Genomic DNA, 26831 nt, shown 5'->3' with positions numbered 1-26831 from the left:
CATTATTAAATACTTTCCCAAATTCTGGCCTCATGTTCCTGCCCATTTAAAATAGTGCAAACGAACCTGCGTGATTTATACCAATTATTGATCATAGTACAATTCAGATGATGTGATAAATAGGTGTTCTTGTTGTCTTAGGATATAGAGTTGCTCCAAATTTAACATTGTAAGCAGGATAAATGCTTAAAGCAGAAATTGCAAGCTAAAACTAACTTCTATCAGACGTAAAGCTTGAGAGCCAGCTACCAATGAAGAAAAAAAAGTTGTCAAACTGGGATTTTTCTCATAGGCTTTTGGAGTTTCCACATCATTCAGTGATGTGTCACTTTTTTAAAACAATAGACAGCATATCTACATGAATGTGGAATTTTTGTATTATACAGCTGATGACTTTCTAATACAATTACGGAATAAAATATAAACAGGTCATCTTTTGTTTATACGCTCATTAAGTTAGGTCAGCACTGAATGATTTGTAGAAAACGCTTATTTAGTGAATCAGGAAAATGTATAATAATAATAAATATATTTATAGATTATATTTTTTAAAATAAATGGTCAGTTCCTGATCAGGTACTAGTACATAAGATACTAGTTTGACAAGTTGTCTTTATGGTCCAAATTATGTTCCCAAAAGCAGCAAATATCTGCAGTCTTAAAGATACTGTGGCAAATCAGTCACCCCTTCAAAGGAACAAATGTGAAAAAATACAAGATTCAACAGTTACCAGCCATCAAAATATTCAAGTGACAAGCATAAACATTATATTAGGCAAAGCATCCAGATCATGCTCTCTTCTAGCTGCTGCCATCAGGAAGGTGGTACAAGAGCCTCAGGCCTCTCACCACCAGGTTCAGGAACAGTTATTACCCCCTCAACCATCAGGGTCTTTAACCAGAGGGGATATCTTTATTCACCCTATCATTGAACTGTTCCCACAATCTATGGGCTCACTTTCAAGGACTCTTCATCTCATGTTCTCAATATTTATTGCTTGTTTATTTATCTATCTGTGCATGTATTTATTTATTTATTTGCAGAGTTTGTTCTATTTTGCATACTGCTTGTCTGCTCTTGCCATTCATTGATTTTATTACGGTAACTGGAGTTATGGAGTATGTCCCACAAATAAATGTATCTCAGGGTTATATATGGTGATATACATGTACTTTGATAATAAATTTACTCTGAGCTTTTTGACTGAACAGTTGTTAAAGCACTGCAGAGAATCTGTTTCTATGAACAGAAGACAATTAAGACATTAAAGAGTGAATGAATTTCAGGAATGAGACAAGATTACTTTAGATGCCACTTTAAAGATCAAGATAATAATCTGGGCCAAGACACACAGACACACCTTTGAAAAGATAAGTGAACAAATTAGTTTACGCAAGACGACGCAGGTAATATTGACTTTACACATATTATAACTGGTCACAAGGAGCTTTAATTCTGAGATAAATATATTATTCACACATTATGTTAGTTGTGTTTATGTACTTCAAAATGTCAGTAGTATCTTGTTTCATGAAGTAGTTTTGAAAGACAATGTGGAAATGACAATCAATGAGGATATTTGCATTGTATCCGTTGCCTAGTGTTGATATACCATTTTATATGTAAAGTGTTTGCTACAAGCTGTCAATGCAAATGATAAATCTATGAAAGAAAAAAAAGTGATATTTTACATGACCTATATGAAATAAAGTACTTTTTTTGTTTTGAAGTCAGTTTATCAGTAGTTTATTCATTCAGGACACTGCTGATCTCCCTTATAAAACTTCATGTTTTGCATCAGCAGCCTAAAAATTTGTTAATAGCATCATGTGCCAAGGATAAGAGAATGGTAAAAAAAAATATCTTAATTTGAAAACCTGCCGGTTTGCCTCAAAATTCAAAAAGCCTGCTTTATAGCACAAGGCTTTGAAAAGTTGGTTAGAATAAAACCCTCAAACTCTTCGGTGTCTGACTGCCAATGTTCTATATTCAATTGAGGTTAAAGAATTAAGAGCATTTTCACCCTGCATTTTACTGACCCATCTCCAATGTTTGTTTGCCTTTCATAGAAACGTGTTTTAGATAAAACAAAAGAAAATGGGTAAGGATTGAAATTGACACACCTAGCAATTACTTAATTTATAAACAGGCAGTTCATGCAGATAATTTAATGACTGAATTATGCTTTTATTGGCATAATTCCAAAATATTTTCTATTCCATTACTTTCCCTCTGTGGAAGGTGCAACAATCATTGCCACATTTTGTAGACTATGAAATACTTCGCAAGATCCCTTTTACAATAGGGCTAAGATAACAGAAAACTCTGTGCATGACTCATACTATGAGAGTTCACCTCAGGAGAGTATCAGTAATTATGGCATGCTTACTCTTTGACAAACATTATCAAACCTCCCTTTTTTAGACAGAGTAGTTAGTGGAAGAAAACAAGGCTCTTTGTATCTCAAATACTAATTTTTTTATGCTCCAGGAAATTTGTTCAATGAAGGCTGCATGAATGACTAAGAATTGCAAGGATTGAAGTGTTTTTTGCTCTTGGCACTATTCTGGGAGTGTTGGCCAAAGGAATATAAAAGCAGCAATTCCACAGCATATATTTTAATAATATTTCTGAAGCTAACTGAAAGTCAGAAGAAAAATTACACTTATAATTTGAACAATGCTGCCATGGCTTTATTTGGCAAAAAAAAAATTTAGGTTTCCATTCTATGTAGAAAAAGATCAGATTAGTCATCTTTAGGAATGCTTCTAGTACTGATCCTCCTCATGAATATTCTTCTATGTTCCATCTTTGGTATCTCGTGGACAAGAATGGGATATTTTGCCCTCCAACTTGAAAAGAAATTAATGAGGAGATTCACCAGGATGTTGTGATCAGAGGATTTTAAATAAGGGGAGAGTCCGGACAGACTACATGTATTTTACTGTTAAGTGATGGAAGCTGAGAGGCAACCTCAGGAGGCACGCAAAATAAGAGGCATGGATAGGATAGAATCCTTTCACCATGGTAGGGACATCCAAGGGTATAAATTTAAGATGAGGGAAAATGCTTTAACAGGGAGTTGAGCGGAAAGGTTTTATTTTCTTCCATACAGAGTAATAATATTTAGAACTCAGATTTGGTGGAATGAGATAAAATTTTCATATTAGTACGGCAAAGGAGATGGTGATAGACTTTAGGAAGACCAAGCCTGCATTGCTTCCTGTTACTGTTGATGGTGAGGATGTGGATATGGTGAGAACCTACAAATATCTGGGGGTGATCTTGGATGACAGACTTGAGTACAGCATCAACACAGAGGTTGCGAACAAGAAGAGTCAGAGTTGTCCCTACTTCCTGAGGAGACCGAGGTACTTTGGAGTATGCAGGCCTCTCGTTCACACATTCTACCAGTCTGATGTCGCCAGTACAATCTTCTATGTGGTGGTGTGCCAGGGCAATGGCATCACCATGCGGCAGGCCAACAGGCTCAATAAATTGATTAGAAAGGGTGGCTCTATTATAGGAATCAAATGGACATACTGGAGGCTGAGGGAGAACAAAGAACCCCACAGAAAATCCTAGCAATCTGGACGATCCTTGGCTGAACAGAGGTACACTTTTAGTAATAGACTAAGATAACTGTGCTGCTCCAAAGAGCGCTAAATGAGGTCATTCTTACCCTCGGCCATTATGTTTTATAATGAATCAACATAGAGCCTGGGAAGGGTTGACCCCTCCTATTAGACTGTTTGTGGTCACTTAATTTTTATTCTTTCTACTTTTCTAATATTTATATCTGTGCACTTGTAATGCAACTGTAATTTCCTTTGGAATCAATAAAGTACCTATCTATATTGTTACGAGAATACACATAAAATTAAGATGTTTGCTGGCCTGGGCTAGCATCAGTGGCATCAGCAGTTGGTCTGCCACCTGCCCTCAGGGGAAGGAGAGATAAGGAACAATGGAGCAGCGTCTGGAGATGTGTAATGAAGGGATGTGGGAGGGAGAGCTGTCTGGAGCGGCTCCCCCCTTTGAACCCTGAACTGTTTGAAGTGATGGACAGGCGATACCCCAGCAGGGGGATAAAAAGGGACAGGTTCGCTAAGACAGACACACGCCACCCGAGGTAACGAGACCCTGGAAGCGGTACGCTTCTCACGAGTGGGTGAGAAGTACCAGACAACGACCAGGGTGGAAAGGTACGATCAGCGGGAACCCGGTGTGTGTCCGCCCTTGCCTGGGTGCCGGGTTCACTGCAGAGGATCGACCGCATCTGGAGGAGGGGTCACAGTCGGTGACCTCAGGTGACATCACCAAGGACCTGCCCAAAAGCTGTTTGTGAGCCATCTCGCTGGTCTGTGAGCCATCTTGCTGGTCTGTGAGTGAAGCCGTTCTGAATGATCAGTTGTTCCTATTCTATGTCTCTCTTCCCCACCTTGTCCATCGCCATGACAACGATTACTGCGAACTGAACTACAAACTGGACTGAACTTTGAGTCATTTTGAAATTGGTCATTTACCCCTAGACAACGATAGAGCTTGATTGATGCGGTTATCTTAATTCTGTGCACATGTGCGTTTATAATCGCTGAACTGTTGCATTTATTATCCTTTCGATTAATGTGTTACTTGTTTCTTTAATAAAACTTTCTTAGTTCTAGTACTCCAGACTCCAACTGAGTGATCCATTTCTGCTGGTTTGGCAACCCAGTTACGGGGTACGTAACATAAGTGGGGGCTCGTCCGGGATTTTGAACGCTAAATTTGGGACGGAGTAAATTGATTGGGTTAAAATTCCCGAAAGAAAGAAAAGACAAACAGCAGAAATGGAGGTTGAGGAATTTATAAAGGCGCCGACCTTGGAGGCATTAGAGGATGCCAGGAAATCGGAATTGATAGCTGTGGCAAAACGGGTGAATCTTGCTAAGGTGAAGTCGACAATGAGGAGAGAGGAGATACACAGAGCTATTGTAGAGCACTATGTATCTAAAGGTGTGTTTCCCCAAGGTGAGCTGGGGGAGGTGTCTATTGAAAAACCTGCTGGAGACGCGGTACAGGTACAGCTTGAAAAACTGAGACTCGAGCACGAGTTCCGGGTACGGCAGTTAGAACACGAAGAGAAGCAGTTAGAAAGGCGGGAGAAAGAGAGAGAGTTAGAAAGGCGAGAGAGAGAGAAAGAGGTAGAAAGGCAAGAGAGAGAAAGACAGTTGGAGAGAGAGGAGAAACAGAGGGAAAGGGAATTTGAGCTGGAGAAGTTAAAGATAAGGGCCGAGCAGGGGCTCGTGCCGAACCAAGGTGGAGGGTTCCGGGCGACCCAGGAGGTTAGGCTGGTTCCCCCATTTGACGATACCGATGTGGATCGGTACTTTCTTCATTTCGAAAAGGTGGCTATAAGTCAGGAATGGCCGAGGGATAAGTGGGTTGTCTTACTTCAGAGTGTACTGAAAGGGAAAGCCCAACAAGCTTACTCAGCTTTATCCCCGGAAGATGCCCAGAAGTATGAGGTGGTGAAGGAGGCCATCCTCAGGATTTATGAGTTGGTCCCGGAGGCATACCGGCAGAGGTTCCGGAATGCGAGGAAGCGGTGGGACCGCACGTATTTGGAGTTTGCTCGCGAGATGCAAACATATTGTGAGCGTTGGTGCGCCTCGAAAGGGGTAGAGGGGGATTATGACAGACTGCTGCAGCTGATTCTGATTGAGCAGTTTAAAGGTTGTGTCCCTGAGGGTATGAGACCCTACCTCGATGAGAAAGAGGCAGCCACGTTAGCCGCAACTGCTAAGTTAGCGGATGAGTATGCGTTGACGCATAAAATGAAGGTTGCCCCGAGTAAAGGCTACCAGAAGGGTAGTCAGGACGGCGGGGAGAGTCCGCTGGAAAAGTCAGAAAGTAAGCCGGGGACTAGTGAAAAGGATAAGGTAGACCGGGAGCAGTCTGGTAGGAAGTCTCCTGGAGTCGTCTGTTATAATTGTGGGAAAGTCGGACACTTTGCGTCCAGGTGCTTTGCCCCAAGAAAGGAGACGGGGAAAGGAAAAGCGGAAATTTTGAATGGCTGTATTGAGCTGTTAAGCGAACCGCTAGGGAAGGACAGGTCTGAAAAAGTCCAGGAAGGGCGCGAGAGGTTTATCTCGGCCGGACTGGTGTCAGTGAAAAAGAGGTTAAAACCAGTTCCAGTGCAGATCTGGAGAGACACGGGAGCGTGTCAGTCACTAATACTGAAGAGTGTATTAGAGTTTAGCTCAGAGACCCAGACTGGGGAGGTAGAGGTCAAAGGTGTTGGGGAAGGGACAGAGTCAGTCCCTTTGCACCAGATACATTTACAGAGCAACCTGGTCTCTGGACTTGTCACGATCGGGGTGAGGTCCGAATTACCGATGAAAGACGTGGAAGTCTTGCTCGGTAATGACATCGCCGGAGGGATCGTGTTCCCAGTCGTGAGATTGACGGGTCAGCCTGCCAGCATGGAGGCCCCGCCCGCGATGGTGAATTTGGCTGAAACATTTCTGCCAACCTTGTATGAGACAGGGTGTAGTGAGATAAGAGGTAGTGAGGGAGCTGGGACGGACGTAGCAGTAGCCAGGAAAGAATTTGTGCAGACGCAGGAGCGAGACGAGGGGCTGATGGTTTTTGCCGAGACCGCTCTCTCTGACACAGCCTTGACAAGCTATTGTGCGGATGAGGAAGTGCTAAGGAAGAAAGGGAAATCAAGTACAGCATCCGCAGATGAGGAGTGGGGGGTGGTGCAAAAGAGTTATGGGGATGAGGTTTGTAACATGGCCCACGAGGTACCCCCCGGTGGACATTTTGTGGTGCTGGAGGAAACAGTTGGTGGAATCATGAAAGAGATTTACCGGCTGCCCAGGGGGAAAAATGTTATTGATCATGACCGACGCGAACTGAGACGGTCACCGGCTTTTGATATGCTAACAAACCTAGTCGGTGTTAGCGTGGAAATCAATGAAGCTAGGGGCCCCCTGTTAAGAGAAAAAAACCATTTTGAAAAGATTAGGATGGGATCGGTCAGATGGGAGAAGGCTATTGTTTTGGCCAGGTCTACTGATAAGGTCTCTCCCTTAATTCCCGAAGGAGTAATTAAACGACTCGCACCCATGTGTTTGATTGTCCCGAGGAAATGCAAAGAACTGGGACGTTGGGTGATTGTGGTTACAATAGGGCGGCCAAGTAAACAACACCCATATTTTTCGAGTAATTCAGTGACTAAAGGGCTGATGAACACAGAGGTGTGTATTGGCAATTTAACACGGCTGTCTGAAGCCAGTTTGATAGTGAACCTTGAAAAAAATGAATTCTGCCACACGAGAGTCACTTACCTGGGAATTGTGGTGACACAGGGGCAGCTGGCAGTGATGCAAGCTACAGTGCAGGCTATCGCTGACCTCCCAACCCCGACAGACAAGAGGGCCCTCAGAAGGCTTTTGGAGATGGTGGGGTACTGCAGGAAGTTTTGCAATAACTCTGCGGTCAATACCCGTCCCCCTCCTACTAAGCCCTTGCGAGAGAAAATTGAGTCGGAATGGGACGACCCATGTTGTTGTGGTCCGGGACAAAACCAAATGAGAGGTTACATTGGTCACAATTCATCAGTGTTTTTGGCCACTATGAAGTTTGCTGAGTTGGAGCCTGGTCTAAGGGATTATTAATAACACGTGTAAAAGGAACAGAAAATGTGATGACTGTCTGTCAAGGTGTTGACAGCTTCAAATTCTCTGTATTAGCTAAATAACTGTTAAAGATGCATATTGTGTATGTATCAGATAATGTAGTCATGTTTGTAATTTTTACCTCCCGGTAAAAATCCTTAAAGGGGGGAAGTGTTACGAGAATACACATAAAATTAAGATGTTTGCTGGCCTGGGCTAGCATCAGTGGCATCAGCAGTTGGTCTGCCACCTGCCCTCAGGGGAAGGAGAGATAAGGAACAATGGAGCAGCGTCTGGAGATGTGTAATGAAGGGATGTGGGAGGGAGAGCTGTCTGGAGCGGCTCCCCCCTTTGAACCCTGAACTGTTTGAAGTGATGGACAGGCGATACCCCAGCAGGGGGATAAAAAGGGACAGGTTCGCTAAGACAGACACACGCCACCCGAGGTAACGAGACCCTGGAAGCGGTACGCTTCTCACGAGTGGGTGAGAAGTACCAGACAACGACCAGGGTGGAAAGGTACGATCAGCGGGAACCCGGTGTGTGTCCGCCCTTGCCTGGGTGCCGGGTTCACTGCAGAGGATCGACCGCATCTGGAGGAGGGGTCACAGTCGGTGACCTCAGGTGACATCACCAAGGACCTGCCCAAAAGCTGTTTGTGAGCCATCTCGCTGGTCTGTGAGCCATCTTGCTGGTCTGTGAGTGAAGCCGTTCTGAATGATCAGTTGTTCCTATTCTATGTCTCTCTTCCCCACCTTGTCCATCGCCATGACAACGATTACTGCGAACTGAACTACAAACTGGACTGAACTTTGAGTCATTTTGAAATTGGTCATTTACCCCTAGACAACGATAGAGCTTGATTGATGCGGTTATCTTAATTCTGTGCACATGTGCGTTTATAATCGCTGAACTGTTGCATTTATTATCCTTTCGATTAATGTGTTGCTTGTTTCTTTAATAAAACTTTCTTAGTTCTAGTACTCCAGACTCCAACTGAGTGATCCATTTCTGCTGGTTTGGCAACCCAGTTACGGGGTACGTAACAATATTCAAGAGCCATGTACTTAAACAGTCATAGTGCAGACAAAAGTGATTAGTGTAGATGGACAAAGGACAGGTTGGATATGGTGGGCTTAAGAATCAGATTCTTAACAGGAATCTGGTGTCTTGCAGTTATAGAGTATGAAAACAGAATAGTTACTGAATCAATGCAAGACAATCTACACACAGAAATGGGAATTAATTGTATACAGTTTACAGTACCTCAACAGTTTAGAGCAAGTTATTTTTAGGACTAACTAATCACATTTCATTTGTACTGTAATTGTACTCTATTCTACAAACTATAGAACTGGAGAATGTCTGTTTGAAAGAAAACAAACTGAAAAGTTGGCTTGGACATCAGTAGTAGATTACATATTTGAATGCCACGAAAAAGATTATAGAACCAAAATATTCTTCACCTCCCACAGGTCTTCCAAGAGGAGTAAAAATGATAAACATTTAATAAATGAAGATAAGAACCGATAAATAATATTTCACAAAAAGATACATTTGCTTCTTGAAAGCATGAAATACAAAATGCTAAAGCTATAGTCAGTTTATATGACAATGTCTTCCCAGTTAGATTCAATGAGTCTTAAGCTTCAGAGTCCATATCAAAACACATTGAATAATAAGTGCCTTTCTGGTTGACAGTGAATTTATAAACTAGATCCTGCAAGATTCACAGGTAGCAATCTTCCTACACAAATGAAATTGCACTTACCAGAGTTAGGATAAAGGCAAAGGTCATTGATTTCATGCTGCAATTCAATTGAAGTGAATATTTTTCCCTGAAAAAAAACATTAAAAATTTCTGGTCACTAAAACATCAATATATTTTGACATTTCTCGGGTCACCATGATCTTTCTATACTTCCTCTCTATACACCAACCTTCCGCCCCAAAAAATTTTATTGATCCCATTTTATCTTCACCTCATCTTTATGACGCTGCTTGAAATAAAGATGACTACATAGGTGACTTGACCCATCAGTTGTGCAACTGTTGGATACAAGCTTTTGTTTAGCCAGTTTTATCTAAATAGAGAGAAGGTTCAAACATCAGAGGGACTTCGGAGTCCTCGTGAAAGACTCCCATAAGGTTAATTTACAGGTTGAGTCTGTGGTAAAGGCGGCAAATGCAATGTTGGCATTTATTTCATGGGTAATGGAATATAAAAACCATGGAGATAATGCTGAGCCTTTATAAGGCACCAGTCAGGCCGCACTTGGTGTAATGATAGGTTTTCGGCCCCATATCTCAGAAAGGATGTATTGTCATTGGAAAAAAGTCCAGATAAGGTTCACAAGAATGAATCCAGGAACGAAGAGGTTAACATATCAGGAGTATTTGACAGCTTTGGGCATGTACTCACTGGAATATAGAAGAATGCGTGGAGATTTCATTGAAATCTACCTAATGTTGAACAGACTAGATAAGATGGATGTGGTGAGACCTTTTAGAACCTTTTAGAGGAATTTTATTTTAGCCAAAGAATGGTGAATATGTGGAATGATCTGCCACAAACCAGTGGAGGCAAACTCTGTGGGTAAATTCAAAGTGGAAGTTAATTGATTCCTCGTTGATCAGGAAGGACATCAAGGGATATGGTGAGAGGGCAGGTGTACAGGGTCGAATGGATCCGGGATCAGCCATGATGGAATGGCGTAGTGGATTCAACAGGATGAATGGCCTAATTCTGCTCTTGTGTCTTAAGGTAATGGATCGCTATAATTAATACTTTAATGACTGTTTTGAAGAGATAATGGACATTAAATAAGCAACTTCATAACTTATGCAGGAGCGGAAGGATCTGGGTGCACACATGTAAAGATCTTTCAAAGTGGAATGATAAGTGGAAAGAAGGGTTAGTAAAGCAGGAGATTCAGGCAAATCAGTTGAAAAAAAATCACAAGAGGTTATATAAATCTTTGAGACCTTGGCTAGCCCGCAACCAAACTACTGTTCTAATTCTGGTCAGCACACTTTGGGAAGGATACAATGATTCTATAGAGTACAGATACAAAGACATCATTAAAACCAAACCAGAAAGGCAGTCACCTTTTTGTAACAATGCAGCTAAGAAATTCAATGAGGTATACAGGATCAAGATGGGCTGAAGCAGAGTAACAGACAGTTTAAGGACCAGTGGTGAGAATTTTAAAGTTATGGGCTAAAGACACAGGTGGAATGCAAGGAAAGAAACTTAGACAGTGAAAGGTTATGACCTGCAGCACAGTGCTTGCAAGAGGATGTCAAATGTGATAACAGGTAGAGGCGAGGTAAGTACCTGTGAGGAATAGAAACAGGAAGTATGTGTGTGAGGCCGGTGTTCTGTATTGGGTGTCAGATGTGGGAAGTCTGATCTGTGGGACATCAGTGGTGGGGAAGATGCTGAAGTTAATTATAAAAGATGAGATAGCAGCACATTTGGATAGCAGCAACAGGATCGGTCTGAGTCAGCATGGACTTACGAAGGGGAAATCATGCTTTACTAATCTTCTGGAATTTTTTTGAGGATGTAACTATGAAAATGGCAAGGGAGAGCCAGTGGATGTAGTTTTCCTGGACTTTCAGAAAGTCTTTGGTAAGGTTGAACAAAGGAGATTAGTGGGCAAAATTAAGAGCACATGGTATTGGGGGTAGGGTACTGACATGGATAGAAAATTGGTTGGCAGACAGGAAACAAAGAGTACGGATAAACAGGTCCCTTTCAGAATGGCAGGCAGTGACTAGTGCTCGGTGCTGGGACCGCAGCTATTTACAATATACATTAATGATTTAGATGAAAGGATTAAAAGTAACATCAGCAAATTTGCAGATGACACAAAGCTGGGTGGCAGTGTGAAATGTGAGGAGGATGTTATGAGAATGCAGGGTGACTTGGACAGGTTGGGTGAGTGGGCAGATGAAGTGTAATGTGGATAAATGTGAGGTTATCCACTTTGGTGGCAAGAACAGGAAGGCAGATTACTATCTGAATGGTGTCAAGTTAGGAAAAGGGGAAGTGCAACGAGATCTAGGTGTCCTTGTTCATCAGTCACTGGAAGTAAGCATGCAGGTACAGCAGGCAGTGAAGAAAGCTAATGGCATGTTGGCCTTCATAACAAGGAGTTGAGTATAGGAGCAAAGAGGTCCTTCTGCAGTTGTACAGAGCCCTGGTGAGACCACACCTGGAGTATTGTGTGCAGCTTTGGTCTCCAAATTTGAGGAAGGACATTCTTGCTATTGAGGGAGTGCAGCGTAGGTTCACCAGGTTAATTCCCAGGATGGCGGGGCTGTCATATGTTGAAAGATTGGAGCGACTGGGCTTGTATACACTGGAATTTAGAAGGATGAGAGGGGATCTGATTGAAACATCTAAGATTATTAAGGGATTGGACACACTAGAGGCAGGAAACCATAGAAACTACAGCACAGAAACAGGCCTTTTGGCCTTTCTTGGCTGTGCCGAACCATTTTCTGCCTAGTCCCACATAGAAGCATGTTCCTGATGTTGGGGGAGTCCAGAACCAAAGGCCACAGTTTAAGAATAAGGGGTAGACCATTTAGAATGGAGTTGAGGAAAAACTTTTTCACACAGAGAGTTGTGGATCTGTGGAATGCTCTGCCCCAGAGGGCAGTGGAGGCCAATTCTCTGGATGTTTTCAAGAAAGGGTTAGATAAAGCTCTTAAAGATAGCGGAGTCAAGGGATATGGCGAGAAGGCAGGAACGGGGTACTGATTGTGGATGATCAGCCATGATCACAGTGAATGCCAGTGCTGGCTCAAAGGGCTGAATGGCCTACTCCTGCACCTATTGTCTATTGTCTTGAAGACTCAGCCTCCTGGACAGCCACATCTGCACCAGGTGCATTGAGCTGCCTTAGGGACCGGGATAGGGAACTAGAGGTGCAGCTTGATGACCTTCGTCTGATCAGGGAAAGTGAGGAGGTGAGAGAGTGGAGCTATAGGCAAGTAGTCACACCGGGGCCTTGGGAAACAGATAAATGGATAGTAGTCAGGAGAGGGAATCGCAGGAGTCAGATACTAGAGAGTACCCCTGTGGCTGTCCCCCTTAACAATAAGTACTCTGTTTGAGTACTGTTGGGGGGGGGGGCGGGCAGTCAACGTGGGGGAAGCAACAGTAGCCGTGCTTTTGACACAGAGTCTGGCCCTGTGGCTCAGAAGGGCAAGGAATGGAAGAAAGCAACGGTATTAGGGGACTCTATAGTCAGAGGGTCAGACAGGCGATTCTGTGGATGCAGGAAAGAAACACAGAAGGTAGTTTGCCTCCCAGGTGCCAGGGTCCAGGATGTTTCTGATCACATCCACGATATCCTGAAGTGGGAAGGTGAACATCCAGAGGTCGTGGTACATATTGGTACCAATGACATAGGTAGGAAAAGGGAGAAGGTTCTGAAAACAGACTACAGGGAGTTAGGAAGGAAGTCGAGAAGCAGGACCTTGAAGGTAATAATCTTGGGATTACTCCCTGTGCCACGCAACAGTGAGTATAGGAATAGAGGGAGGTGGAGGATAAATGCGTGGCTGAGGGATTGGAGCAGGGGGCAGGGATTCAGATTTCTGAATTATTGGGACCTCTTTTGGGGCAGGTATGACCTGAAGAGACAGAAGAAGGGGTGGCTGGCTCACAAATAGAGAAAGCTTGGAGACACTGCGAGAGGAAGGATAGGTAGGTGATAGAGAAGGGATACACTCAGACTGATGGTTTGAGATGTGTCTATTTTAATGCAAGAAGCATCATGAACAAAGCAGATGAGCTGAGAGTGTGCATCAGTACTTGGAGCTATGATATTGTGGCCATTACAGAGACTTGGATGGCTCAGGGGCAGGAATGGTTACTTAGAGTGCCAGGCCTTAGATGTTTCAGAAAGGACGGGAGGGAGGCAAAAAAGGTGGGGGCATGGCATTGCTGATCAGAGATAGTGTCACAGCTGCAGAAAAGGTGGACGCCATGGAGAATTGTCTACTGAGTCTCTATGGGTGGGTTAGAAACAGGAAGGGGTCAATAACTCTACTGGGTGTTTTTATTATAGACCACCCAATAGTAACAGGGACATCAAGGAGCAGATAAGATGACAGATTCTGGAAAGGTGTAATAATAACAGGGTTGTCATGGTGGGAATGAGAGATTCTCAGATTCCTGTAAACAATGGGTTAAGTACTGACTATGTTTGTGACTGCAGTGTATTTGAATAACGTCTCACAGCTGCTTTCTTTGGAGCAAGGGTTAAAGTTCACCCAGATCCACATAAGATGTCTTCTGGCTTTTCACAACCTTTTGATTTTGACAAAAGGCAGTACCTGATGGAAATTAGACAGGGCATTTCTTTCTTAATTAAAGCATAAATTTGACGGATGTTCTTATCTTTGTAATAAGTTGTGGCTCCAACGAACCAGGTAGGACATTCCTTTCTTTAATTAAGGTGGCTGGAGTGTCTATCAAACTGATGGTTCTTTTGTATCAGTGGCCTTATAACTTCTAACAATTCTGACATCAGGCAGTGAACTTGTTGAACCGCCAGAGAGATGAGAACACTTCTCTCTCTGATGTCCGATCCAAGTTCACTCACTGGCTCAGCATGAAGAAATAAACGGGTGAAAAGATAAGTAGCGATCTTTTTGTGCTGTCGTTATTTGATCCAGCAAATTTACGTTTACACTCCCTAGAGCAAAGGGTTTAGATGGGGTGGAGTTTATTAGGTGTGTTCAGGAAGGTTTCCTGACACAATATGTAGATAAGCCCAAAAAAGGAGAGGCTGTACTGATTTGGTATTGAGAAATGAATCTGGTCAGGTGTCAGGTTTCTCACTGGGAGAGCATTTTGGAGATGAATTGTGATCACAATTCTATCTCCTTTAGAGGGATAGAAACAGACAGGTTAGGAAAGCGTTTAATTGGATTAAGGGGAAATATCAGGCTATCAGGCAGGAACTTGAAAGCATAAATTGGGAACAGATGTTCTTCGGGAAATGTACAGCAGAAATGTGGCAAATGTTTAGGGGATATTTGCACGGCGTTCTGCACAGGTACGTTTCAATAAGACAGAGAAAGGATGGTAGGGTACAGGAACCGTAGTGTACAAAGGCTGTTGAAAATCTAGTCAAGAAGAAAACAAAAGCTTACGAAAGATTCAAAAACTAGGTAATGATAGAGATCTAGAGGATTATAAGGCTAGCAGGAAGGAGCTTAAGAATGAAATTAGGAGAGCCAGAAGGGGCCATGAGAAGGCCTTGGCAAGCAGGATTAAGGAAAACCCTAAGGCATTCTACAAGTATGTGAAGAGCAAGAGGATAAGGTGTGAGAGAATAGGACCAATCAAGTGTGACAGTGTTAAAATGTGTATGGAACCAGAGGTATTTAATGAATAATTTGCTTCAGTATTCACTACAGAAAAGGATCTTGGCGATTGTAGGGATGACTTACAGTGGATTGAAAAGCTTGAGCATATAGACATTAAGAAAGAGGATGTGCTGGAGCCTTTGGAAAGCATTAAGTTGGATAAGACTCCGGGACCAGACAGCATGTACGCAAGGCTACTGCGGGAGGTGAGAGGTTCCTGAGGATTGGAGGGTTGCAGATATTGTTCCTTTATTCAAGAAGGGAATAGAGATAGCCCAGAAAATTATAGACCAGTGAGTCTTACTTCAGTGGTTGATAAGTTGATGGAAAAGATCCTGAGAGACAGAATTTATGAACATTTGGAGAGGCATAATATGATTAGGAATAGTCAGCAAGGCTTTGTCAAAGGCAGGTTGTGCCTTATGAGCCTGATTGAATTTTTTGAGGATGTGACTGAATACATTGATGAAGGAAGAGCAGTAGATGTAGTGTATATGGATTTCAGCGAGGCATTTGATAAGGTACCCCATGCAAGGCTTATTGAGAAAGTAAGGAAGCATGGGATCCAAGGGGTCCTTGCTTCATGGATCCAGAATTGGCTTGCCCACAGAAGGCAAACAGTGGTTGTAGACAGGTCATATTCTGCATGGATGTCAGTGACCAGTGGTGTGCCTCAGGAATCTGTTCTGGGACCACTTCTCTTCTTGATTTTTATGAATGATCTGGATGAGGAAGTGGAGGGATGGGTTAGTAAATTTGCTGATGACACAAAGGTTGGGGATGTTGTGGATAGTGTGGAGGGCTGTCAGAGGTTACAGCAGGACATTGACAGGATGCAAAACTGGGCTAAGAAGTGGCAGATGGAGTTCAACCCAGTGTGAGGTGGTTCATTTTGGTAGGTCAAATATGATGGTAGAATATAGTACTAATGGTAAGACTCTTGGCAATGTGGAGGATCAAAGGGATCTTGGGGTCATGTTCATAAATTCTGGAATCCACAGGACACTCAAAGCTGCTGCACAGGTTGACTCTGTGGTTCAGAAGGCATACGGTACATTGGACTTCATCAACCATGGGATTGAATTTAAGAGCTGAGAGGTAATGTTACAGTTATATTAGACCCTGGTCAGACCCCACTGTGCTCAGTTCTGGTCACCTCACTGCAGGAAGGATGTGGAAACTATAGGAAGGGTGCAGAAGAGACTTACAAGGATGTTGCCTGGATTGGGGAGCATAGCTTATGAGAACAGGTTGAGTGAACTTGGTCTTTTCTCCTTGGAGCGACGGAAGATGAGAGGTGACCTGATAGAGGTGTATAAAATGATGTGAGGCATTGATCGTATGGATTGTCAGAGGCTTTTTCCCAGGGCTGAAATGGCTATCATGAGAGGTCACAGTTTTAAAGTGCTTGGAAGTAGGTACAGAGGATGTCAGGGCTGAGTTGTTTTTTTAAAAAAAACGCAGAGTGGTGAGTACGTGGAATGGGCTGCCGGCGATGATGGTAGAGGCAGATACGATAGGGTCTTTTAAGAGACTCCTGGATAGGTACATGGAGCTTAGAAAAATAGAGGGCTATGGGTAACCCTCGGTAATTTCTGAAGTATGTACATGTTCGGCACAGCATTGTGGGCTGAAGGGCCTGTATTATGCTGTAATTTCTATGTTTCTAGGGCTTTCAACAAGGGAACTGGATAGGTACTCGAAAAATTATCTGCAATTCTTAGAATAGGATTAACAGGAGACAGAACAAGTTAGATGAGCTGAATATTGTCTTCCAGTAATTTGAACATCTGCACATGAAAACTCACAATATGATGAACACTACAGTTCAAAACTTTGACAATATCCAAAGTTTCCCAAAAGCCTAGTTTGAATATTCAATTCAGCCATGGCATTATTAAAAAGGTAATGAGTTGAGCAGAATAGTCTTAAGTTTCAAAAGCACAATAAGAAACATTTCTATGTACTATAAACCAAAACCTACATCAATTTGAAGACATTCATGTTTTACAACTGAATTTAAGATCATGTAGATATTTGTCAAAGCACCGATAACAACACAAATTTCATTAACTATTAATTTACAACTGCCACTCCACTTAAACTTGGACTCAGATACTGAGCAAATCATATAGATGGAACATAAAAAACTGCAACCAAGGTATTTCTGGCCGCATGATATGCATAAAATGAATTTCCGTATTAGAGTATCACTATGTCATTCAATACCTACCGTATTATGATTCCACATTTTTACAATCCTCGAATCTGCTGAAATGACCAAATCCAGCTGATCCTGGAATTCAACTGACTTAATTGGCAGCCCATAGCGATGGTCCTTGATGATCAGTGGACGACTTGAGCGAAGATCATACAACAAAACCTTTTGTTGAAATATTAATAAAGTGGATTTTGATTAATGTCATGAAAATCAAATGCGTATCATTCTCTAAAATGCAAATGAAGATCATATTTATGAAACACATTCGACTATAGGCAAAGAGTGGAAATAAAAGGAGCCTTTTCTGGTTAGCTGCCAGTGACAAGTGGAGTTCCACAGGGATCTGTGCTGAGAACAATACTTTAAAGTTATATGTCAATGACTTGGATGGCAGAATTGATGGCTTTGTGGTCAATTTCGAGAATGATACAAAGATAGGCGGAGAGGCAGGTAGTTTTAAGGAAGTAGAGAGGCTACAAAAGGACTAAAATTAAGAAAATTAACAAAGAAGTAGCAGATGGAATACAGTGTTGGGAAGTTTATGGTCATGCACTGTGGTAGAAGAAATAAAAAGGTAGATTATTTTCTAAATGGACAGAAAATCTAAGGTGAAAGGAGTCCTTCTGCAGGATTCTTTAAAGGTTAATTTGCAGGTTGAGCTGATGGTGAGGAAGGAAACTATGAGGTTAGCATTCATTTCAAGAGGACTAGAATATAAAAGCAAGGATATAATGTCGAGGCTCTATAAAGCACCAGTGAAGCCTCACTTGGAGTACTACGAGCAGTTTTGGGCTCCTTATTTAAGAAAGGATGTGCTGACATTGGAGAAGGTTCAAAGGAAGTTCACGAAAACCATTCTCGGATTGAAAGGCTTATCATATGAGGAGTGTTTGATTGCTTTAGGCCTCTACTCACTAGAATTCAGGAGAACAAAGGGTGACCTAATTGAGAGTTGAAAGGCCTCGATAGAGTAACATGGACAGCCCACTTCCTATGGATGGAGAGTCTAAGACCAGAGGACAGCCTCAGAAGAGAGGAGTGTCCTTATAGAACAGAGATGGGTAATTTCTTTACTCAGAGGGTGGTGAATCTGGAATTTGCTGCTACAGGTGGCTGTGGAGGTCAAGTCATTGGGTATGTTTAGACTCTTGGTTTGTCAGGGCATGAGGGATATGGAAAGAAGGCAGGAGATTGGAGCTAAGAGGGAAAATGGATCAGCCATGATGAAATGGCATAGTAGACGAAGGTGATGAACTGAGAGCTTGGATACATACATGGAATTATGATGCAGTGGCCATTACAGAGACTTGGCTGGCACCAGGGCAGGAATGGATTCTCAATATTCCTGGATTTCAGTGCTTTAAAAGGGATAGAGAGGGCGGAAAAAGGGGAGGAGGGGTGGCATTACTGGTCAGGGATACTATTACAGCTACAGAAAGAGTGGGTAATGTAGCAGGATCCTCTTTTGAGTCAGTATGGGTGGAAGTCAGGAACAGAAAGGGAGCAGTTACTCTATTGGAGGTATTCTATAGGCCCCCTGGTAGCAGCAGAGATACAGAGGAGCAGATTGGGAGGCAGATTTTGGAAAGGTGCAAAAATAACAGGGTTGTTATCATGGGTGACTTTAACTTCCCTAATATTGATTGGCACCTGATTAGTTCCAAAGGTTTAGATGGGGCAGAGTTTGTTAAGTGTGTCCGGTATGGATTCCTGTCACAGTACGTGGACAGGCCGACTAGGGGGAATGCCATACTAGATCTAGTACTAGGTAATAAACCGGGTCAGGTCACAGATTTCTCAGTGGGTGAGCATCTGGGGGACAGTGACCACCGCTCCCTAGCCATTAGCATTATCATGGAAAAGGACAGAATCAGAGAGGACAGGAAAATTTTTAATTGGGGAAGGGCAAATTATGAGGCTATAAGGTTAGAACTTGCGGGTATGAATTGGGATGATGTTTTTGCAGGGAAATGTACTATGGACATGTGGTCGACGTTTAGAGATCTCTTGCGGGATGTTAGGGATAAATTTGTCCCAGTGAGGAAGATAAAGCATGGTAAAGTGAAGGAACCATGGGTGACAAGTGAGGTGGAAAATCTAGTCAGGTGGAAGGCGGCAGCATACATGAGGTTTAGGAAACAGGGATCAGATGGGTCTATTGAGGAATATAGGGAAGCAAGAAAGGAGCTTAAGAAGGGGCTGAGAAGAGCAAGAAGGGGGCATGAAAAGGCCTTGGCGAGTAGAGTAAAGGAAAACCCCAAGGCATTCTTCAATCATGTGAAGAAAAAAAGGATGACAAGAGTGAAGGTAGGACCCATTAGAGATAAAGGTGGGAAGATGTGCCTGGAGGCTGTGGAAGTGAGCGAGGTCCTCAATGAATACTTCTCTTCAGTATTCACCAATGAGAGGGAACTTGATGATGGTGAGGACAATATGAGTGAGGTTGATGTTCTGGAGCATGTTGATATTAAGGGAGAGGAAGTGTTGGAGTTGTGAAAATACATTAGGACGGATAGGTCCCCGGGGCCTGACGGAATATTCCCCAGGCTGCTCCACGAGGCGAGGGAAGAGATTGCTGAGCCTCTGGCTACGATCTTTATATCCTCATTGTCCACGGGAATGGTACCGGAGGATTGGAGGGAGGCGAATGTTGCCCCCTTGTTCAAAAAAGGTAGTAGGGATAGTCCGGGTAATTATAGACCAGAGAGCCTTACATCTGTGGTGGGAAAGCTCTTGGAAAAGATTCTTAGAGACAGGATCTCTGGGCATTTAGAGAATCATGGTCTGATCAGGGACAGTCAGCATGGCTTTGTGAAGGGCAGATCGTGTCTAACAAGCCTGATAGAGTTCTTTGAGGAGGTGACCAGGCATATAGATGAGGGTAGTGCAGTGGATGTGATCTATATGGATTTTAGTAAGGCATTTGACAAGGTTCCACACGGTAGGCTTATTCAGAAAGTCAGAAGGCATGAGATCCAGGAAAGTTTGGCCAGGTGGGTTCAGAATTGGCCTGCTTGCAAAAGGACGAGGGGTTTTGGTGGAGGGAGTACATTCAGATTGGAAGATTGTGACTAGCGGTGTCCCACAAGGATTTGTTCTAGGACTTCTACTTTTCGTGATTTTCATTAACAACCTGGATATGGGTGTAGAAGGGTGGGTTGGCAAGTTTGCAGACGACACAAAGGTTGGTGGTGTTGTAGGTAGTGTAGAGGATTGTCAAAGATTGCAGAGAGACATTGATAGGATGCAGAAGTGGGCTGAGAAGTGGCAGATGGAGTTCAACCCGGAGAAGTGTGAGGTGGTACACTTTGGAAGGACAAACTCCAAGGCAGAGTACAAAGTAAATGGCAGGATACTTGGTAGTGTGGAGGAGCAGAGGGATCTGGGGGTACATGTCCACAGATCCCTGAAAGTTGCCTCACAGGTGGATAGGGTAGTTAAGAAAGCTTATGGGGTATTAGCTTTCATACGTCAGGGGATAGAGTTTAAGAGTCGCGATGTAATGATGCAGCTCTATAAAACTCTGGTTAGGCCACACTTGGAGTACTGTGTCCAGTTCTGGTCGCCTCACTATAGGAAGATAGGAAGGATGTGGAAGCATAGAAACATAGAAAATAGGTGCAGGAGTAGGCCATTCGGCCCTTCGAGCCTGCACCGGCATTTATTATGATCATGGCTGATCATCCAACTCAGAACCCCGCCCCAGCCTTCCCTCCATACCCCTTGACCCCTGTATCCACAAGGGCCATATCTAACTCCCTCTTAAACATAGCCAATGAACTGGCCTCAACAGTTTCCTGTGGCAGAGAATTCCACAGATTCACCACTCTCTGTGTGAAGAAGTTTTTCCTAATCTCGGTCCTAAAAGGCTTCCCCTCTATCCTCAAACTGTGACCCCTCGTTCTGGACTTCCCCAACATCGGGAACAATCTTCCTGCATCTAGCCTGTCCAATCCCTTTAGGATCTTGTACGTTTCAATCAGATCCCCTCTCAATCTTCTAAATTCCAACGAGTACAAGCCCAGTTCATCCAGTCTTTCTTCATATGAAAGTCCTGCCATCCCAGGAATCAATCTGGTGAACCTTCTTTGTACTCCCTCTATGGCAAAGATGTCTTTCCTCAGATTAGGGGACCAAAACTGCACACAATACTCCAGGTGTGGTCTCACCAAGGCCTTGTACAACTGCAGTAGTACCTCCCTGCTCCGGTACTCGAATCCTCTCGCTATAAATGCCAGCATACCATTCGCCTTTTTCACCGCCTGCTGTACCTGCATGCCCACTTTCAATGACTGGTGTATAATGACACCCAGGTCTCGTTGCACCTCCCCTTTTCCTAATCGGCCACCATTCAGATAATAATCTGTTTTCCTATTTTTGCCACCAAAGTGGATAACTTCACATTTATCCACATTAAATTGCATCTGCCATGAGTTTGCCCACTCACCCAACCTATCCAAGTCACCCTGCATCCTCTTAGCATCCTCCTCACTGCTAACACTGCCACCCAGCTTCGTGTCATCCGCAAACTTGGAGATGCTGCATTTAATTCCCTCATCCAAGTTATTAATATATATTGTAAACAACTGGGGTCCCAGCACTGAGCCTTGCCGTACCCCACTAGTCACCGCCTGCCATTCTGAAAAGGTCCCGTTTATTCCCACTCTTTGCTTCCTGTCTGCTAACCAATTCTCCACCCACACCAATACCTTACCCCCAATACCGTGTGCTTTAAGTTTGCACACTAATCTCCTGTGTGGGACCTTGTCAAAAGCCTTTTGAAAATCCAAATATACCACATCCACTGGTTCTCCCCTATCCACTCTACTAGTTACATCCTCAAAAAATTCTATGAGATTCGTCAGACATGATTTTCCTTTCACAAATCCATGCTGACTTTGTCCGATCATTTCACCGCTTTCCAAATGTGCTGTTATCACATCCTTGATAACTGACTCCAGCAGTTTCCCCACCACCGACGTTAGGCTAACCGGTCTATAATTCCCCGGTTTCTCTCTCCCTCCTTTTTTAAAAAGTGGGGTTACATTAGCCACCCTCCAATCCTCAGGAACTAGTCCAGAATCTAACGAGTTTTGAAAAATTATCACTAATGCATCCACTATTTCTTGGGCTACTTCCTTAAGCACTCTAGGATGCAGACCATCTGGCCCTGGGGATTTATCTGCCTTCAATCCCTTCAATTTACCTAACACCACTTCCCTACTAACATGTATTTCACTCAGTTCCTCCATCTCACTGGACCCTCTGTCCCTTACTATTTCTGGAAGATTATTTATGTCCTCCTTAGTGAAGACAGAACCAAAGTAATTATTCAATTGGTCTGCCATGTCCTTGCTCCCCATAATCAATTCACCTGTTTCTGTCTGCAGGGGACCTACGTTTGTTTTTACCAGTCTTTTCCTTTTTACATATCTATAAAAGCTTTTACAGTCCATTTTTATGTTCCCCGCCAGTTTTCTCTCATAATCTTTTTTCCCCTTCCTAATTAAGCCCTTTGTCCTCCTCTGCTGAACTCTGAATTTCTCCCAGTCCTCAGGTGAGCCACTTTCTCTGGCTAATTTGTATGCTACTTCTTTGGAATTGATACTATCCCTAATTTCTCTTGTCAGCCACGGGGGTACTACCTTCCTTGATTTATTCTTTTGCCAAACTGGGATGAACAATTGTTGTAGTTCATCCATGCAACCTTTAAATGCTTGCCATTGCATATCCACCGTCAATCCTTTAAGTGTCATTTGCCAGTCTATCTTAGCTAATTCACGTCTCATACCTTCAAAGTTACCCCTCTTTAAGTTCAGAACCTTTGTTTCTGAATTAACTATGTCACTCTCCATATTAATGAAGAATTCCACCATATTATGGTCACTCTTACCCAAGGGGCCTCTCACGACAAGATCGCTAATTAACCCTTCCTCATTGCTCAAAACCCAGTCCAGAATAGCCTGCTGTCTAGTCGGTTCCTCGACATGTTGGTTCAAATAACCATCCCGCATACATTCCAAGAAATCCTCTTCCTCAGCACCTTTACCAATTTGGTTCACCCAGTCTACATGTAGATTGAAGTCACCCATTATAACTGCTGTTCCTTTATTGCACACATTTCTAATTTCCTGTATAATACCATCTCCGACCTCACTACTACTGTTAGGTGGCCTGTACACAACTCCCACCAGCGTCTTCTGCCCCTTAGTGTTACGCAGCTCTACCCATATCGATTCCACATCTTCCCGGCTTATGTCCTTCCTTTCTATTGCGTTAATCTCTTCTTTAACCAGCAACGCCACCCCACCTCCCCTTCCTTCATGTCTATCCCTCCTGAATATTGAACATCCCTGAACGTTGAGCTCCCATCCCTGGTCACCCTGGAGCCATGTCTCTGTGATCCCAACTATATCATAATCATTAATAACAATCTGCACTTTCAATTCATCCACCTTATTACGAATGCTCCTTGCATTGACACATAAAGCCTTCAGGCGCTCTTTTACAACTCTCTTAGCCCTTATACAATTATGTTGAAAAGTGGCCCTTTTTAATGCTTGCCCTGGATTTGTCGGCCTGCCACTTTTACTTTTCTCCTTTGTACTTTTTGCTTCTACCCTCACTTTACACCCCTCTGTCTCTCTGCACTGGTTCCCATCCCTCTGTTGTGAACTAACCTCCTCACGCCTAGCCTCTTTAATTTGATTCCCACCCCCCAACCATTCTAGTTTAAAGTCACCTCAGTAGCCCCCGCTAATCTCCCTGCCAGGATATTGGTCCCCCTAGGATTCAAGTGTAACCCGTCCTTTTTGTACAGGTCACGCCTGCGCCAAAAGAGGTCCCAATGATCCAAAAACTTGAATCCCTGCCCCCTGCTCCAATCCCTCAGCCACGCATTTATCCTCCACCTCATCGCATTCCTACTCTCACTGTCGCGTGGCACAGGCAGTAATCCCGAGATTACTACCTTTGCGGTCCTTTTTCTCAACTCCCTTCCTCGCTCCCTATATTCTCCTTTCAGGACCTCATCCCTTTTCCTACCTATGTCATTGGTACCTATATGTACCACGACCTCTGGCTCCTCACCCTCCCACTTCAGGATATCTTGGACACGATCAGAAATATCCCGGACCCTGGCACCAGGGAGGCAAACTACCATCCGGGTTTCTGGACTGCGTCCACAGAATCACCTATCTGACCCCCTTACTATCGAGTCCCCTATCACAACTGCCCTCCTCTTCCTTGCCCTACCCTTCTGAGCTACAAGGCCAGACTCTGTGCCGGAGGCACAGCCACTGTCACTTCCCCCGGGTAAGCTGTCCCTCCCAACAGTACTCAAACAGGAGTACCTGTTGTTAAGGGGCACAGCCACCGGGGTACTCCCCATCACCTGACTTTTCCCCTTCCCCCTCCTAACCGTGACCCACTTGTCTGCCTCCCGTGGCCCCGGCGTGACCACCTGCCTTCCACTCCTCTCTATCACTTCCTCGCTCTCCCTGACCAGACGAAGGTCATTGAGCTGCAGCTCCAGTTCCGTAACGCGGTCCCTTAGGAGCTGCATCTCGATGCACTTGGCGCAGATGTAGATGTCCGGGAGGCTTGGAGACTCCAGGGCCTCCCACATCCGACACCGAGAACAGCAAACTGCCCTCACAGTCATAATGCCCCTCTCCTCAAATAGCAACAGAAAATGAATGTCAAACCTTCCTCGCCTCGCCCGCTTCCGCCTAAGCCCGTTGAGCCGAAGCCCTTAAATCTTCACTCTGCTCCCGGCTCACTCCGCCGCCCGCAAACTACGCTGCCCGCTCTATGAGGCTTTGTTCCTTTTAAATCTGCCGCGCTGCACTGCCCGACGTCACACGCCTGCGCAGTCCCGCCTCTCAGAAAGCCGTTGGAGAAAAAAAAACGAAAATTTCAAAAATCTCTTTCTCGGCACTCCCACTCAGACTCTCAGACTCCTTCTTCGAATCAAACCCGAAGCAGGATGTCTGCCCTTTTAAATCTGCCGTGCTGCACTGCCCGACGTCACACGCCTGCGCAGTCCCGCCTCTCAGAAAGCCATTGGAGAAAAAAATAACGAAAATTTCAAAAATCTCTTTCTCGGCACTCCCACTCAGACTCTCAGACTCCTTCTTCGACTCCATTGGAAAGGGTACAGATTTACCAGGATGCTGCCTGGTTTAGAGAGTATGCATTACGATCAGAGATTAAGGGAGCTTGGGCTTTACTCTTTGGAGAGAAGAAGGATGAGAGGAGACATGATAGAAGTGTACAAGATAATAAGAATAGATAGAGTGGATAGCCAGCACCTCTTCCCCAGGGCACCACTGCTCAATACAAGAGGACATGACTTTAAGGTAAGGGGTGGGAAGTTCAACGGGGATATTAGAGGAAGGTTTTTTACTCAGAGAGTTGTTGGTGCGTGGAATGCACTGCCTGAGTCAGTGGTGGACGCAGATACACTAGTGAAGTTTAAGAGACCACTAGACAGGTATATGGAGGAATTTAAGGTGGGGGCTTATACGGGAGGCATGGTTTGAGGGTCGGCACAAGATTGTGGGCCGAAGGGCCTGTACTGTGCTGTACTATTCTATGTTCAAGACATGATGGGCCAAATGTACTAATTCTGTTCCTATATCTTATGGTTTTATGGTAAATGGTTAGCAGCCACAAGCTACTCAGAATGGAATATCATGATAATGTTACCAGAAGTTAAGAAACTGACTCATTCTTTTAATTGATATATATACAAAATATATAGGATATATCACACAGGAACAAGCCGTTCAGTTTAACCAATTAGACAGGGCTCGAGAGTTATAAGCCAGCTGCGAAAAAGTTTAAGAGACTTAGGAGAGCTAGACGGTGACATGTGAAGGCCTTGAAAGTAGGACTAAGGAAAACCCCTTGGCGTTCTAAGTGTACATGAAGAACAGGAGGATGACTAGACTGAGGGTAGGTTCTTTATGAATACTTTGCTTTAGTGTTCACCAGGGGAAGGAACTTCAACAAATATGAAAGCAGTGTAGAACAAAAAAAATTGTAGGAGCACATCGAGCTTAAGAAAGGATGTTCTGAAAAACATTAGGATAGATAAGTTCCTGGGGACGAAATGGATATAACATGTTACTATGGAAGCAAGGGAAGAGAGCGCTGAGGTGTTGATGATGATCTTCCTGGTCACAGCAGAAGTACCAGAGGATTGGATAATGGCAAATGTTGTTCCTTTAAGAAGGGTAATGGAGATAATCCTGGAAATTACAGACCATTGAGCCTTACAGTGGTGGGCAAACTGATGAAGATGATTCTTAGAAAAAGGACTTATGAGAATTTGTAGAAGTGCAGTTTTATTAGGGATAGACAGTATGACTTTGTGAGGGGTAGGTCATGCCTCATAAGCCTGATTGAGCTTTTGGTGACAAATAAATTGATGGAGTTGAATCCGGAAAAGTGTTAAGCGATACACTTTGGAAGATCAAATTTGAAGGCAAAGTACAAGATTAACATCAGGATTCTTAGTATTATGGAGGAACAGAGGGCTCACAGG

General features: G+C 43.7%; 1 protein-coding gene across 1 annotated transcript in view; it reads right to left on the bottom strand.

The window, feature by feature from the left end:
* nol10 (nucleolar protein 10) overlaps window positions 1-26831 on the bottom strand; it is a 126803-nt gene that overhangs the window by 40268 nt on the left and 59704 nt on the right. Inside the window, exons 11-12 of the mRNA XM_063037585.1 lie at window positions 17294-17443; window positions 9440-9506 (exon numbers count right to left, since the gene is read on the bottom strand). Of these exons, the coding sequence (XP_062893655.1) occupies window positions 9440-9506; window positions 17294-17443 (217 nt within the window). The remainder of the gene's footprint in view (window positions 1-9439; window positions 9507-17293; window positions 17444-26831) is intronic.

Source organism: Mobula hypostoma, chromosome 2 (assembly GCF_963921235.1).
Source record: "Mobula hypostoma chromosome 2, sMobHyp1.1, whole genome shotgun sequence".
Lineage (NCBI taxonomy): Eukaryota > Metazoa > Chordata > Chondrichthyes > Myliobatiformes > Myliobatidae > Mobula > Mobula hypostoma.
The sequence above is the reverse complement of the archived record's forward strand: the minus strand, read 5'-3'. Positions and strand labels throughout refer to the sequence as shown.